At 43.9% G+C, this 16,482-nt stretch overlaps 1 protein-coding gene across 1 annotated transcript in view; it reads left to right on the plus strand.

The window, feature by feature from the left end:
* The first annotated feature begins 992 nt into the window (after positions 1-992).
* Positions 993-16,482, plus strand: part of grtp1a (growth hormone regulated TBC protein 1a) — a 75,729-nt gene continuing 60,239 nt past the window's right edge. Inside the window, exons 1-3 of the mRNA XM_043700239.2 lie at positions 993-1,145; positions 1,275-1,405; positions 14,814-14,972. Of these exons, the coding sequence (XP_043556174.1) occupies positions 1,105-1,145; positions 1,275-1,405; positions 14,814-14,972 (331 nt within the window). The 5' untranslated portion in view covers positions 993-1,104. The remainder of the gene's footprint in view (positions 1,146-1,274; positions 1,406-14,813; positions 14,973-16,482) is intronic.

Genomic DNA, 16,482 nt, shown 5'->3' on the forward strand with positions numbered 1-16,482 from the left:
TTAATAGAAAAGGTGAACAACAGGTGCCTTTTCTCTAGGGTGGGGAATTTCAAGAGAAGGGGGCATATTTTTAAGGTGACAGGAAAAACTTCTAAAAAAAAGACATGATTGGTATTTTTTTTTACAGAGAGTGGTTCTTGGGTGGAATGAACTTCCATTGGGAACAATGTTTAAAAGACACTTGGATAAGTTTGTGAATAGGAAAGGATTGGAGGGATATATGCCGAGAGCAGACAGATGGGACAAGTTTAGTTTGGAATTAGATTTGGCATGGACTGGTTGGACCAAAGGGAATGTTTCCATGCTGTATGACTCGCCACCTTGTGGGTGCAGCTCAGTGTAAGGTGAGGTGGGTGATGATGATTGACAGGTGACATGGGCGGGAACTCACTAACCTTGGACCATCCTGCCATGGGTGGGGCTGATTGACAGGTGCGATGAGCCCCTTCACCGGAAACAACCTGCCCAACTGTGGTACAGGTTGATTGACAGGTGCGATGGGCGGGTGCTGCAGTAAAACCCCGCCCTCCTCCAGGCCGCCATGACCACGCGTGGGGCGGGTTGATTGACAGGTGCGGTGGGCGGGTGCTGCAGTAAAGCCCCGCCCTCCTCCGGGCCGCCCTGACCACCTGTGGGGCGGGATGATTGACAGGTGCGGTGGGCGGGTGCTGCAGTAAAGCCCCGCCCTCCTCCGGGCCGGCCTGACCACCTGTGGGGCGGGTTGATTGACAGGTGCGGTGGGCGGGTGCTGCAGTAAAGCCCCGCCCTCCTCCGGGCCGCCCTGACCACCTGTGGGGCGGGTTGATTGACAGGTGCGGTGGGCGGGTGCTGCAGTAAAGCCCCGCCCTCCTCCGGGCCGGCCTGACCACCTGTGGGGCGGGTTGATTGACAGGTGCGGTGGGCGGGCACTTCAGTTAACCCCGCTCACGCCCCCTCCGGGACGGCCGGTCCACCTGTGTGGGGCGGGTTGATTGACAGGTGCTGGAGGGGGGGGCGGGTGCTGCAGTAAGCTCCGCCTCCCCCCTCCGGGCCGGCCTGACCACCTGTGGGTTGAAGGCTGTGGCCTGTCAGAGCGGGATCGAGGTGGTGAGTGGTCGCACGGTTATGGAGAGTAAACGACTGACTGATCAGGAGCGGGACATCGGGTACGTGGGACCGGCTCGGTGAATCGAGTGTGGGCGATGGAGTCTCAATCGGGCTCTTCTTTACCGGGGGGGGAGTTGACTCGCTGGCCTCGGGGGATAAGCCGTTCTTCTCTCTCTTTTTCCCCTCAGGACCGACCAGTACGGGTTCGTCCGGCAGGCGGGCCCGGAGCAGGTGTCCGATTACGGCTCGGTGCTGAGACGCCGGGCGATCAAATGGCGCAAACTGCTGCAGGGCAGCCGTGTGGAGCGCAGCTTGAAAAGTGAGTGGGAGTTGGGGGTGCTGTTGGGGAAATGGAGCACACATTGTGCTCTGCCTCTGTAACTAAAACCTTCCCCACCCCGACGACTTTAACCTGCCGTTTTAACCAACCCCCCCGCAAAGACCTTGTCCTGTAACTAACCCCCCTCACCGGGTGCTGAGAACTGGCCGTGTAACCAACTACCCTCCGCTCCTCGCCCACCGAGATCTGCCCCTTTAGCCAACCTCCCACCCACTCCCTCCTTTGGTGCTGAGACCTGCCCCTGTAACCAACTAACCAGTTTTCCCCCACCACACACACACACACACACACAGTGCTGTGACCTGGCCCTGTAACCAAACTCCCCAAAACTGAGACCTGCCCCTGTAACCACCCCCCAACCACTGAGACCTGCCCCTGTAACCAACCCCTGCCCCCTTGACAACTGAGACCTGCCTCTGTAACCAACCCCTGCCCCTGTAACCAGCCAGCCAAATCCCCCCTCCTCCCACCATGTTGAGACCTGGCCCTGTAACCAACCCCCACCCCCTTTGAGTACTGAGACCTGCCCTTGCGGCCATCCCTCTCCCTGCCCCAGTACTCAAACCTGCCCTTACCTAGTGTCTGTAGGTTCAGTCAGTTCTGGTCCCCAGCTGTCAGCCTGTAACCATGCAACTTTCTTATCTCAGAGTGCCCATTCACTCAATTTTTGGTCAATTTTTCTTTGACTATTGCTGTTCTGAAACATCTTGGGGTGGGGGCTTCTGTAGTGTTACAGGTGCTTTATAAATTCTTTATGTCACCTTTGCTATTTGTACTGTCTGTATTTTAAGAGCTGATTCCATATGCGGATTTAATCCTTTGATGTTTTGTTTGGTTTGAAACTTGCTTTTGCTGATGGTGTATGGTTCCTGATAGTAAGTTGCTTTTACAAGAATAAACTTGCTGATTAGCATGTATTGTACTTTGCCACATTATTGATTACTTCAGCTTCCTGGTTTTTATCCTGGAATAAAATGGCACACACCTCTTTACAGATGGGTTAATCCAATTGAAGTGTTGCTGTAATAACAATGCACAGCCTATTCTCTCAAACAGCAATCAGTACATAGTGGGGGAACTTGATGTACAATGTTGGTTAAGGGCTAAATATTGGCCAGAACATGTGTAAGAGAGTCCCTGTTCTTATTTGAAACAATGCCCTGGGATTTGTTTAACGTCACCTGAGGACAGCCGCAGGTTTGCTTTTAATATCTCACCCAAAAGGCATTACCACTGATTAGAGTACTCAGTACTGTGACTGTCTGCCTAAATTATGGGCTGACGGTTGTGTAATGGAGCTTGAAGCCACAACCCTCAAGATCAGTCAGCCCTGCGAGTCAGGACTGGCATTGTGTGATGTTTATGGTGAGCTGTGCTACACTTCATACATGGTATCACACATTGCATTTTGATGTTTCCAGGTACGTGTTCTGTTTCTTTTATTCATATCTTGTGATATGGGTGTCACTGACTACGCCAGCATATATTGCCCATCATGGTTGTCTTTGAGAAGGTGGTGGTGAGCTGCCTTCATAGACCACTAAAGTCAATTTATTGTAGACAGTTCCACAATGTTGTTGGGAAGAGTTCCAGAATTTTGAGTCAGCAACACTGACAGGACAGCTGTATATTTCCAAGTCAGGTTACTGAGCAGTTGGATAGGAACTTGTAGGAGGTGTTGTTCCCATATAGCTTCTGCCTTTGTTTTCTGCATTGTACTACTCATGGGTTTTGAAGGCGTTGTCTAAGGAGCTTTGGTGAATTTATGCATTGCATCTTGTGGATGGTACACACTGCTGCTACAGAATGTTGGTGGTGTGGATGTGGTGTGGATGTGGTTTTAATCATGTGTGCTGCTTTGTCCTGGATGGTGTCAAGCTTCTTGAGTTTTGTTGGAGCTACATATCCAGGCAAGTAGGGAGTATTCCATCACACTCCTGACATGATTTATAAATGTGGACAGTCTTTAGGGAGTCAGAAGGTAAGCTACTCCCTACAGGATTCCTCACCTCTGATCTGCTGTTGTAGCCACTATATTTAAATACCTCATCAACTTCAATTTTTGGTCAATGGTAAACCCCTAAAATGTTGTTGATTAGTGGAGTAATTAGTGATAGTAATGACATTGAATGTCAAAAGGCATGGTTAGATTCTATCACGTGTTACTTGCCATTTGTGAGCCCAAACCTAGATATTGCCCAGGTTTTGCTGCATTTGGACACATTGTTTCAGTATCTGAGAATTCTAGGGTTGAGCAAAAAATCTCAATCATTTTGAGAAGATTCATACCATCTAAAATTTCTGGGCTTCTATCAGAATCTTTGAGTTTGTTTTTTGAAATTAAACTTAACAAAGAAAATCCCAGCACCTGAGCTATGCTGGAATGTACAGGTGCAGTTTGTCTGGAAGTTGAGGAAACCCATTCAGATCTCAGCCCTACAAGAACAATGAACTAATCTTTACGACAAACTGAATTCAGGCAACTTGGAGTCTGCACAAATTCCAAGACCTCCAACTTCAATTGGTATTAAATCGCATAAACACAGGACATTCCATACAATCAGGAAGCCTGTTTATCCCGATGGAAAAGACATTTGCACCTACTCTAATAATCAGGAAGATCAATTCATCCCAAACAATGAAGATACTATTGTAGGAAAACAGATTTGGCAGGGAGACAAGAGTCTTGCAATTTTGTACAATTGCAGGCCTTCATTTGACCTGGGTGGGTTATTCCCCACAGCCACCAGCAGGAGAAGGATCCCAGATAGCTACCATCCACAAAGCGATCCTCACAGACTCCTCCAGAAGAGAGATCCCCAAGACACTCCTAAGACCTGAAGACACAGACCTGTTCCTTGCCAGGGAACTAATGGCGACTGACCATGATCTGCAGACCTGCGACAGACAACCTCCGAAAACTGGAAGCCCTCGATGCTGCCTGAATTGCTGTGCTCTTCCAGCACCATTGATCCAGAATCTGGTTTCCAGCATCTGCAGTCATTGTTTTTAACCTCCGAAAACTACTGACCTGATCAAACCACAAGGCATCAGACACATCCTGAGGTAAAAACCAGCTTGCAAAACCACCACAAAATAAGAACCAAGTACTTAGGATATCCTATGTGCATCCTACCGCATCAGCTGACTCAACCCAGACTGATGGCCAACACTGTTCGAAGTCTTCATCGAGGCACTGGGTATGGTAAGCAGCAACAGTCAGCTGTACTTCAAAATAACAAATTCTCCCCAGTGGTGAACTTAATTCCTGACACCCCAAAATTTCCAAACTAGCTAGCAGGGAGGGTGAGGTCGGTGGTTACAGGGCAGTGAAACCCAAGGGTAGGAAGCCAATAATAGTTTCTGTGATAAAACCCAGCTGTTTAGATCTAATAGTGTTTAACCTGTATTCAATTTAACAGTGTATCTAATTCCTGTCCTCTGTATTATTATGTCAATTTCACTGTTTTATTGCATTTGCCCTTTATTTCTTGTATTACACTTATCTTTCTTTTGTAATTAAATAAACACAAATTCTCTTGTCCTGAAACACCTGCCTACTGCCTTCTTCATTTCACATTTCCCAATTAAGTCCACTGTCAGGACCATGGATCCGGGAGTGATTCAAACCACCTAAAAATCAGCAAATTACTGATCACAAACTAGAAACCTTACAGGATGTGCAAATGGTGCTGAACATTGTTCAATCATCAGTGAATCCCCAGTTCTGACCTTCTTATACTGGAGGGAACATCATTTGAAGCAGCTGAGGATTATATGGGCCGAGGACACTACCCTGAGGATCTCATACAGAGATGTCCTGGAGCTGAGATGACTGACCTCCACCCACAGCCATTTTTCATTGTGCTAGGTCTGACTCCAACCAGTGGAGGGTTTGCCCCCTAGTCATAGAGATGTACAGCATGGAAATAGACCTTGTTCATACTAACCAGATACCCTAACCCTCATCTAGTGCCATTTGCCAGCACTTGGCCTATTTCCCTCCAAACCCTTCCTATTCATATACCCATGCAGATGTCTTTTAAATGTTGTAATTGTATCAGCCTCCACCACTTCTTCTGGCAGCTCATTCCACACACTCATCACCCTCTGTGTTTGCCCCTTAGGTCCCTTTTATATCTTTCCCCTCTCACCCTAAACCTATGCCCTCTAGTTCTGGAGTCCCCCACCCCAGGGAAAAGATCACATCTATTGATCCTATCCATGTCCCTCATGATTTTATAAACCTCTATAACGTCACCCCTCAGCCTCCGATGCTCCAGGGAAAACAGCCCTAGCCTATTCAACCTCTCCCTATAGCTCAAATCCTCCAACTCTGGCAACATGCTTGTAAATCTTTTCTGAACCATTTCAAGTTTCACAACATCATCTTTCCAGTAGGAAGGAGACCAGACTTGCACGCAATATTCCAACAGTGACCTAACCAATGTCCTGTACAGCTGCAAAATGACCTCCCAACTCCTGTACTCAATACTCTGACCAATAAAGGAAAGCATACCGAATGCCTTCACTATCCTATCTATCTGCACTTTCAAGGAGCTATGAACCTACACTCCAAGGTCTCTTTGTTCAGCATTACTCCCTAGGACCTTACCATTAAGTGTATAAGTCCTGCTCTGATTTGCTTTTTCAAAATGCAACACCTCTCATTATTTTAAATTCAACTCTACATCTGCCACTCCTCAGCCCATTAAATGATCAAGATCTCATTGTATTCTGAGGTAGCCTTCTTTGCTGTCTGCGGCACCTCCAATTTTGGAGCCATCTGCAAAATTACTCGCTATACCTCTTATGCTCACATCCAAATCATTTTTCAATGACAAAAAGCAGTGGACCCAGCATCAATCCTTGAGGCACTCTACTGGTCACAGGCCTCCAGTCTGAAAAGCAACCCTCCTCCACCACCCTCTATCTTCTACCTTTGAGTCAGTTCTGTATCCCAATGGCTAGAACTCCCTGCATTTCATGAGATCTAACCTTGCTAACCAGTCTCCCATGAGGAACCTTGTCGAACATCTTACTGAAGTCAATTGCTCTGCCCTCATCAATCCTCTTTGTTACTTCTTCAAAAAACTCAATCAAGTTTGTGAGACATGATTGTGAGACAGTCATGACAATAAATAAATCAAAAAATCTATTCAAGGACTGTGACTCTGTCCTCATCTCTAGGCATTCAGCTCTTTTGACCATGTTTGACCAAAGATTATTATGAGTGGTCCTGACAGAACTCAAACTGAGCATCACTGAGCTGGTTGCTGCAAAGCATGTCCTGCTTGATAGCACTGTTGATGACCCCCTCCATCACTTTACTGATGTTTGAAAGTAAACTGATGAGGCAATAATTGTTCAGGCTTGGTTAGTCCTGCTTTTGAGTATAGAATATAAGGCAATTTTGTATTTGACCATGTTGTAGCTGCCCTGGAACAGCTTGGCTAGGGGTGAGGCAAGTTCTGGAGCACATTTTCAGTTTTATTGCCAGAAAGTTGTCAGGGTCCAGTAGTTTTCCATTACCTCCTACAACATGGAATGAATAGAATTGGCTGAAGACTGGCATCTGTGATGCTGAGGACCTCTGGAGAAGACCAAGATGAATCATTTTATTGGGCAAATCTGGCCAAAAATTGTTAGGGATGCTTCAGCCTCATCTTTTGCACTGATGTGGCAGGATCCCTTGCCATTGAGGATGGGGATACTTGTCAGGCTACCTTCTTCAGTGAGTTATTTACTTTTCTACCACTATTCACAACAGGATGTAGTAGGAATGCAGAACATAGATCTGATCTTTTTGTTGTGGAATCACTTATCTCTGTCTGTTTTGCTGTCTATGCTGCTTTTGCTGTTTGGCGCAAAGGTAGTTCTGTGTTGCTTCGTTTTTATGTGCCTTGTGCTAGTCCTGGCATGCCCTTCTGCAGTCTTCGCTGTCTGTATCCTCCACTGCCTCCAATCTCAGTCCCCCAGCCCTGTACTGCCCAGTTCTACCTGGTCCCCAAGATCCACAAGCCCAACTACCCCGTCCGATCTATCGTCTCGGCATGCACCCGCCCCACCAAACGCATCTCGTCCCACCTCGACTCTATCCTGTTCACCTTAGTTCAGGCACCTACCACCTACCACCTACATCTGTGATACCAAACACGCTCTCCATCTCTTTAGCAAGTTCCAGTTCCGCAGCCCCTAGTGCTTTATCTTCACTATGGATGTGCAGTACTTAGATACGTCCATTCCCATAGGGATGGTCTCCAGGCCCTGAATTTCTTCCTCTCCAACAGACCCATCCAGTCCCCCTCTTCCAATACCCTCTTGTGCCTTGCCAAACTGGTCCTCACCTTCAATATGTTTTCCTTTAACTCCTCCCATTTCCTCCATATCAAGCGGCTGGCCATTGGCGCTGTGCCCCAACTCTTCTGCCGTTACATTGATGACTGCATTAGTGCAGTGTCCTGCACCCAAGCTGAACTGGACCAGTTCATTAACTTCGCCCACAAAATCCACCCTGCCCTCAAATTCACTTGGTCCATCTCGGACACCTCCCTCTCCTTTCATGCCTTCACCATTTCCATCTCCAGCGGCAGTCTCCAGATGGACATTTACTACAAACCCATAGACTCCCATAACTGCCTGGACTGCACCTTATCCTGCAAGAACTCCATCCCGTTCTCCCAATTCTTCCGCCTCCGCCGCATCTGCTCGTACGAAGAGACGTTCTACTCGCGAGGCTCCCAGATGTCCAGCTATGTTGAACAATATGCTTTTTCTCTTTCTGTCATCCAGAGACCCCTCCGCTGCACCACCTCCATTCCGTGTTCCACTACTCTAAACATCCCCTCCCCCAACACAATAAAGACAGAATCCCCTTTGTCCTCACCTATCACTCCACCAGTCATTGCATCCAACACATCATTCTTAAACACTTCCGCCAACTCCAACTAGACCAAGAACATCATTCTCCCCACCCCTCTCTGCTTCCATAAGAACTGTTCCCTTCAATAGTCCTTGCTTTGCGCCACTCTCCTGCCTGCAAATATGTGTTTGAATTTACCATTTTGCCAAGGGATATGTTTATGGGATTTTACTGTATTGGAACAATTAATTAGTAGCTGCTGTAAGAGGTAGGTTAAGTTTTCCAACAGTTAAGTTATTCTAAATTTTGTTTTCTCTTGTTTGTGTTGCAACTGTAGCATTTAAGTAAATTCTGTTTTGCTTAAAGCCGAGTGGTTTGACCAGCTGCATCACACCTTGAACACCCAATTCACACCTGCCTTTTAAAAATAACAAAAAGTTAGAGTCTAGGCTACCTTAAAATATTACAAAACATAGAACATTACAGCGCAGTACAGGCCCTTCAGCCCTCGATGTTGTGCCACCCTGTGAAACCAATCTGACGCCCATCTAATCTACACTATTCTATTCTCCTCTGTATGATTATCCAATGTCCATTTAAATGCCCGTAAATATGACAAGTCTACAATTGTTGCTGACAGGGCATTCCACACCCCTACTGCTCTGAATAAAGAAACTACCTCTGATATCTGTCCTATATCTATCAACCTTCAGTTTGAAGCTATACCCCCTCATGCTGGCCATCACCATCTTCGGAAAAAGGCTCGCACTGTCCACCCTATCTAACCCTCTGATTGTCTTAAATCACAATTAGTCACCCCTCAACCTCCTTCTCCCGAACGAAAACAGACTCCAGCCCCTTGGCCTTTCTTCTTAAGACCTTCCCTCCATGCCAGGCAACATCCTAGTAAATCTCCTCTGAACCCTTTCCTAAGCTTCCACATCATTCCTATAACACAGTGACCAGAACTGTACACAATACTCCAAGTGTGGCGGCACCAGAGTTTTCTACAGCTGCAGCATGACCTCATGGTTCCGAACCTCAATTCCTCAACCAATAAAAGCTAATACACCATATGCCGCCTTAACAGCCCTATCAACCTTGAGGTATCTATGCACATGGACACCGAGATCTCTCTGCTCATCTCCAAAACTAAAAATCTTACCATTCGATCAGTACTCTGCATTCCTGTTACTCCTTCCAAAGTGAGTCACCTCTCACTTTTCTGCTTTAAACTTCATTTGCCACCTCTCAGCCCAGCTCTGCAGCCTAACTATGTCCTTCTGTAACATACAACATCCTTTGGCACTATCCACAACTCTACTGACCTTAGTAAAGTCCACAAATTTACTAACCCATACTTCTACGTCCTCATTCAGGTCATTTATAAAAATGACAAACAGCAGTGGACCCAAAACAGATCTTTGCGATACACCATTAGTAACTGAACTCCAGGATGAACATTTCCCATCACCAACCACCCTCTGTCATCTTTCAGCTAGCCAATTTCTGATCCAAACCACTAAATCACCCTCAATCCCATGCCTCCATATTTTCTGCAATACCTTACAATGGGGAACCTTATCAAATGCCTTACTGAAATCCATATACACCACATCAACTGCTTTACCCTCATCCATCTGTTTGGTCACCTTTTCAAAGAACTCCGTAAGGTTTGTGAGGCACAAACACCCCTTCACAAAATAGTGTTGATTATCTCTATTCAACTTATTCCTATCGAGATGATTATAAATCCTATGTTATAACCTTTTCCAACACTTTACCCACAACCGAAGTAAGGCTCACTGGTCTGTAATTACCAGGGTTGTCTCTACTCCCTTCTTGAACAAGGGAACAACATTTGCTATCCTCCAGTTTTCTGGTACTATTCCTGTAGATAATAATGACATAAAGATCAAAGCCAAATGCTCAGCAGTCTCCTACCTGGCTTCCCAGAGAATCCTGGGATAAATCCCATCCAGCCCAGGGAATTTATCTATTTTCACACTTTCCAGAATTTCTAACACCTCCTCCTTGTAAACATCAATCCCATCTCGTCTAGTAGCCTGTTTCTCAATATTCTCCAGGACAACATTATCTTTTTCCAGTGTGAATACTGACAAAAAAAAAATTCATTTAGTGCTTCCTCTATCTCCTCTGATTCTATGCACACATTTTGAGAGGTTTGGCCTGGACTCAACCTGCTCAGTCAGTCGTGATGCCTTTGGTAGCTCATGGTGGTCTGTGTCACCTTATCCCATGCCTGCAGAGTGGAGCACTCAAACCATGCACAACCAATTCTCCCATTCTAATGGAGATAGATAGCTGTGGTCCTCATGGTAGATTTACAGTAGTTTCACAAAGTTCCTCAAATGTTGTTCTCCTTTTTAAAAAGATATTTCTACCAAAATTTCTCAACACAATATTGACACATTTCTCACATTGTGAAACGTGACGTTGAGCGAGCCTGGGTATGGGGCGAATGAGTGTCGCTCTCCCAAAAATGCTGAGCAGTCAGAAACTCTGAATTGCACAACTTGTGCTCCTTTTCCCATGCTTATCACCTTCACTCATGCATTCACCTTAACAACATCTGAGAGCTCAGAAACAATTCATACTAACTTGTTTTATCCCTTCAAGAAAAGCGAGCAAAACTGTAATTTGCTACTGATCTCTAATTTCCCTTGAGCGGTGTTGGTGAACCACCTCCTTGAACAGTTCTAGTTCATCTGTTGTATGCTTATCCCCAGCAATGTTACAAAGGGAGTTTCAGGTTTCTGAGAGCAATAATTAAGGAGCCAGTATTGTTGCAATTTGGGATGATGTGCGGTTTGAAGGGGAATTTGCAATTGCTGATGTTCAGGTATATCTGTTGGCCTTGTTCTTCTAGATATCCTCTTTTATATTATGCTATTTCTGTTCTGTGGAGTCAACAGCCAAGAGCTTTTCAAAATCTTTCTTTGTAAACCCTTTTGGCCCTGGCTATATGTTACCAAACTGATGCATATCCACAAAATGACTATACGAAAATTGAAGACCTAAACACAAGTCCCTGTGAGGTAGAACTAATATGTAGTATGCATCTTAGCTTAACTAATAAAAACAATGGTGAATATCAGATGTCTTTCACACAAAACATTCTTTAGGTGTCTTGTTGTTGCCTATCCTTGCTAGCTGAGGATAGTTATTCTGTCTAGTGGCACAGTGGTTAGCACTGCTGCCACACAGCGCCAGAGACCTGGGTTCAATTCCCGCCTCAGGCAACTGTCTGTGTGGAGTTTGCACATTCTCCCCGTGTCTGCGTGAGCTTCCTCCTGGTGCTCCGGTTTCCTCCCACAGTCCAAAAATGTACAGGTTAGGTGAATTGGCCATGCTAAATTGCCTGTAGTGTGAGGTGAAGGGGTAAATGTAGGGGAATGGATCTGGGTGGGTTGCTCTTCAGAGGGTCGGTGTGGACTTGTTGGGCCGAAGGGCCTGTTTCCACACTAAGTAATCTAGCCTGACTTATTTGTGTGCCTCATATATAGTGGGAGCTTGGATCAATTATATGTAACAATGCTAGTTTTATATTCAAAGGTGCTTTCTACTTTCATTTATGTTTGGACTATCAGAGGAAAAGACCTGAAGATAAAGATGAAGTGTGCTTCGTTACAGGTGTCAAGTACAGTAATAAAATCAAACTATTCTGAATGTGTAATGTTCAGAGGAGGTGTGAAAAGGTAATCAGATTTTTGATCAATAATGGAATTGAGGATTATAGGAAAAAGGTAGTAATGTGGAGTTGAGGATTGTCAGAGCAGCCATGATCTCATCGGATGGCAGAGCAACTCAACAGTTGGTAAATAGCCAACTTCTGTTGCTACAGCCAATGATCTTCTGTTCTTCTAGACTTTTGTGATACCTTCTAACAAAGTAACATGAAATGCATCAAGGTATTTTACCAAACAAAATACGACACTTCAAAGCCATATTACGATAGTCCACCCAAAAGCTTAATCAGAGATTAAATTTCAAGGAACATCTTAAAGGAGTGGAGAGAGATAAAGTGAGGGATTTAAACAGTATATTCCATTGTTTGGAACAGAGGCAGCTGAAAACATGCCTGAGTGGTGCAGCACTTCAGTAAGGATGTGCAAAAGGTTGGAGTTGGAAGAGTGCCAAAATCTTGACAGATTGGAAGGCTGGAGAATGTTATGAAGACGAGGAGAGGCGAGGCAGTGAAAGAGTTTGAAAATAAGGATAAGCGTATCAAAATCAAGACATTACCCATAAAGGTCATCAAGCAGAGTTAATGTGACTGGGACAGAGAGAGAGTTAAAATGCAGGCTGCAGTGTTGAATGTTTAACTTTATGGAAGATGCAGTGTGACCCCTGGCCAAATATGTATTGGAATAGTTGAATCGAGAAGTAAAAAGGGATTGATGAGAGTTTCAGAGCAGACGCTTGGGATTGGGTGTCTATGAAGGCAAAATGCTGGGGAGGATAGGTTGACCATCAAAACTGCAAGGTAGGCCATGGAAATGCCTGATCTATGAAATTTAGTTATGGCCAGTAGCTGAATCAAAGCAAATAAAACTCTCAATAAACCAGTCAGATTTGTTGATGGGGTATAGTTCTCAAAAATAATGAAGTTCCCTCTATAGGATCCTGGTCAGGCTACGTTTAAGAATTCTTCTACAGTTCTTGGCTTAAAGAAAGCATATGGGATTAGTTCTTAGTGCACTAAGTATTGAGGCAAGCAACTTCAAGGGATCTAAATCCCTGCGCCCACCTGTCCCCACTATCTCTACAATTGCTTAATAATATAATATCCTTTGTTATCACGTGTACTCCAGGGAGGAATATAGGAGTACAGTGAAAAGTTAGTGTTGCCTCTTGTGGTACTATCTTAGATATTCCTAGGTACAAATCTTAGATACAAAAGAGGAATAAAAAGAAAAGTTGTTGTATTACTTTACAGCACTTAAAGAATAAGTTATAAGTTATATTGCAGTAGCTCAGCACAGGGCTTCCCCACATGGTCTGATCATGTGTGCCAGACCCCAGTCCAACAACCGTCCCTGCTTTGCACCTGTTAGGTTCTTTTTCCTTACAGACTTGATGCAATTGCAACACATCAAGGCCTGTGAATAAGCAACTAAATTATATTAAGCACAGTACCCTACAAGCTTTGGAGAAACTTTTTAACACCTCACAGGATTCACAGGGTCGTGGCAAAAGCTCTCCCTGAACAAAGGAAACAGTCCTTCCTTTATACAACACCGTTTACATCACAGTTAGTAATGCCCAAAAGACAACCCCCAGCCACTCCCTCACAGTTGCATGCCACTCGAGATACAATTCAGTGGCCATCTCACCTCCAGAAACCATGTAATGTAAATCATCTCTTTAATGTCAAATCTGTTGCAAATTGTTTTTTTTGTAACTACAGGGGAATAGTCAAATTCCAACTCTAATGTTCTTATTGATTACTGAATAGGGGATGGCATCCCCGAAAGGCAAAGAAATGGCCATGTAAACCTCCCACATTCCACCTATAAGATAAAGACATACTACCTTACCCCCCAAGGCATTCAAATTCTTGCAGGTCAGTAGAGCAAATTACTGACAACAGTAAAGCATGTTTTTAATCAAATATTTCAAGAAGTGAATCAAGACATTCAACTGAAAGGATAAATATGTAAGTGGATGAAGTAATGTGCATTGTAAAAGAGAGATACTCAATTTTCTGTCCACTGCATCTTCTTCCACACTAAGAAATGAATAGCGAGATTTAAAGCCAAAAGAGAAAATGCTGGAAAATCTCAGCAGGTCTGGCAGCATCTGTAAGGAGAGAAAAGAGCTGACGTTTCGAGTCTAACTGACCCTTTGTCAAAACACTTTGGTTTCAGATTCCAGCATCTGCAGTAATTTGCTTTTATCCAGTGAGATTTAATGGACTGAACATAGTTCTGTGGTTGTGTGAATAAAGGTTTGTAAGGGGTTTTTGAAACTGGGAGAGATGAAGATTCTTCAGCAATATTTTCTAGAGAGTAGGACACAAGCACTTTTATATACTCTTAGATATTTTCCCAGATTGTTTTAAGTATGAATCCAGTTGCTAATTACAGCAAGCCTGCTACCCTACCCCATCCAAACATATTTTGGCATAGGTTTGCAGCTCATTAATGTAAACAAAGTATTTTCTGTGAGAGTATTGATGGTCACTTTGGAGGGATTTGTCTTGCAGTTTTTGAAGAGCTCAGCTGTATAAAGGAGCTGAGAACAAAAGCTTAAAGCTCTGTGATACCACCAGCATTTGATCCGCATACAAACATCTTTGAAAAAGAAGTCAACTTAAATGGATAATAATATCTTGCACAAGGTTTAAGAATTGTTTTAAATGCTAAATATTGACTGTAAAGACATAAAACATGCCCATGATCAGGAAAAAAAGCTTTCTCTCACCTGCTAATGAATGTGATCTGTTATTCGGGGTCATTTGTGTTTCACATTTTTAACTTCTTGCCTTTATTCCCACGACAGTGAAACGCTATATCAGGAAAGGAATTCCAAATGAATATCGCAGTCTTATCTGGATGACTGTTAGTGGAGCCCAAGCACAGATGGAAAAAAATCCAGCTTACTATATGAAGCTGCTGGAAATGGAAGAAGATCCAAAGTTGATTGATGCTGTTAAAACAGGTAGTACAATTCTGTTTAAGCAATACCAGCTCAGACATTTCATTTTGCTGCTGTTGGTTAATTGATGTGTTACAACTTGTATAATTTTTGTCTAAAAATGTACTTTGAACATTGGAAATTTCTGATATTGTGAGGAAATGGCCAAGTATTTCGAAGATTGGTGGGCACCTGTTAACCAGACTTTACATTTTGAATGATGTTTACATGTTTTCCACGTAAATTTAGACTTCTCAATTTAAAGTCGAGAGAAGAATTTTCACCACAGGAAGCTGTGGGTGCGTGCAGGACGTTTGTGTAAATGTACTGTTTCTGATAAATGTACACATTATACATGCGCAACGCAGGAGTTCAATAATTAGTTAGCAAATAGTAATTAGCTGTCTGCTGATTTATAATACTGTTTCTTTCAACCTCTCTTTTTCTTTGCTATCGTGGTTGGTTTCCTTTTACGTTGAAAGTGATGAATTAAGGAAGTCTATTTTTCATTCTAAGTTTGATTTTCTTCCCTAAAAATAAGTTGAAATTTGAAAGCAAAGCTTCTTTAAGGGTAACTGATACTAAGAGTCGAAGTATTGAGCTGAGAATGGAGAAAAATAAGTTGAGGGATGGATGGAAGGGAGGAAATGGTTAAGTAGCTAGATGACAAGAGACAGGCAGTGACTGGGCTGGGTTGCAAGCCACATATGATTCCACTTTTTGAGAAAGGAAGGAGAATGAAGACGGGGAACTTCAAACCTGCTAGCCTGACATGGGCAGAGTCAACATAGAATTGTGAAGGAGAAATGATGCTTGACAAACCTGAGACTTTTTGGGATGTTACTGGCAAAATCAATAAGATGGAACAAGTGGATATGTATATTTGGATTTTTAAAAGGTTTTTGATAAATCCTGGAGGTTAGAAATGAAAATGAAAAGGCATGGGATCCGTGATAATATACGAGCATGGATAGAGCACAGGTTAACAGAAGAAAAGCAGAATAGGAATAAATGAGACATTCTCAGTTGGCAGGCTGTAATCCGTGAAATCCTGCCTAGCCCTTATTCTTGGGCCCAAGCTATTTACCGTCCATGTCAATGGTTTCGATTTGGGAATCAACTGTAACATTTCCAAATTTGCAGATGACATAAGATTTAGTGGGAATGGGAGTTGAGGATGTTGCAAAAAGGCTTAAGGAGTATTTAGGCAGGCTATGTGAGTGGACAATAGCATGGCAGATAGAACATAAAGTGGATGTGTAAGGTTAATCCAGGTTGGTAGAGGAAAGAAGTGTACAGAGTATTTCTTAAATGAAGGGAGATTGGAAAATGTTTGTGCCCAAAAAGGTCAAGGTATCCTTGTTCGTAAGTCAATCAAAGCTAACGTGCAGATGCAGCAAGTAATTCAGAAGGAAAACTATATGTTAGTCTTTTTCTCAAGAGAAATTGAGTACCGAAGCAAAGAGGTCTTGGCGAGTCTGCACCTCCTTGGTGAGAGTTCTGTGACCCTTGCCCAAGGAAGGTTTTACTTGCC

This window comes from Chiloscyllium plagiosum, unplaced genomic scaffold, assembly GCF_037043375.1.
Source record: "Chiloscyllium plagiosum isolate Xiang-an unplaced genomic scaffold, Cpla_swu_hap1 HiC_scaffold_12, whole genome shotgun sequence".
Classification (NCBI taxonomy): domain Eukaryota; kingdom Metazoa; phylum Chordata; class Chondrichthyes; order Orectolobiformes; family Hemiscylliidae; genus Chiloscyllium; species Chiloscyllium plagiosum.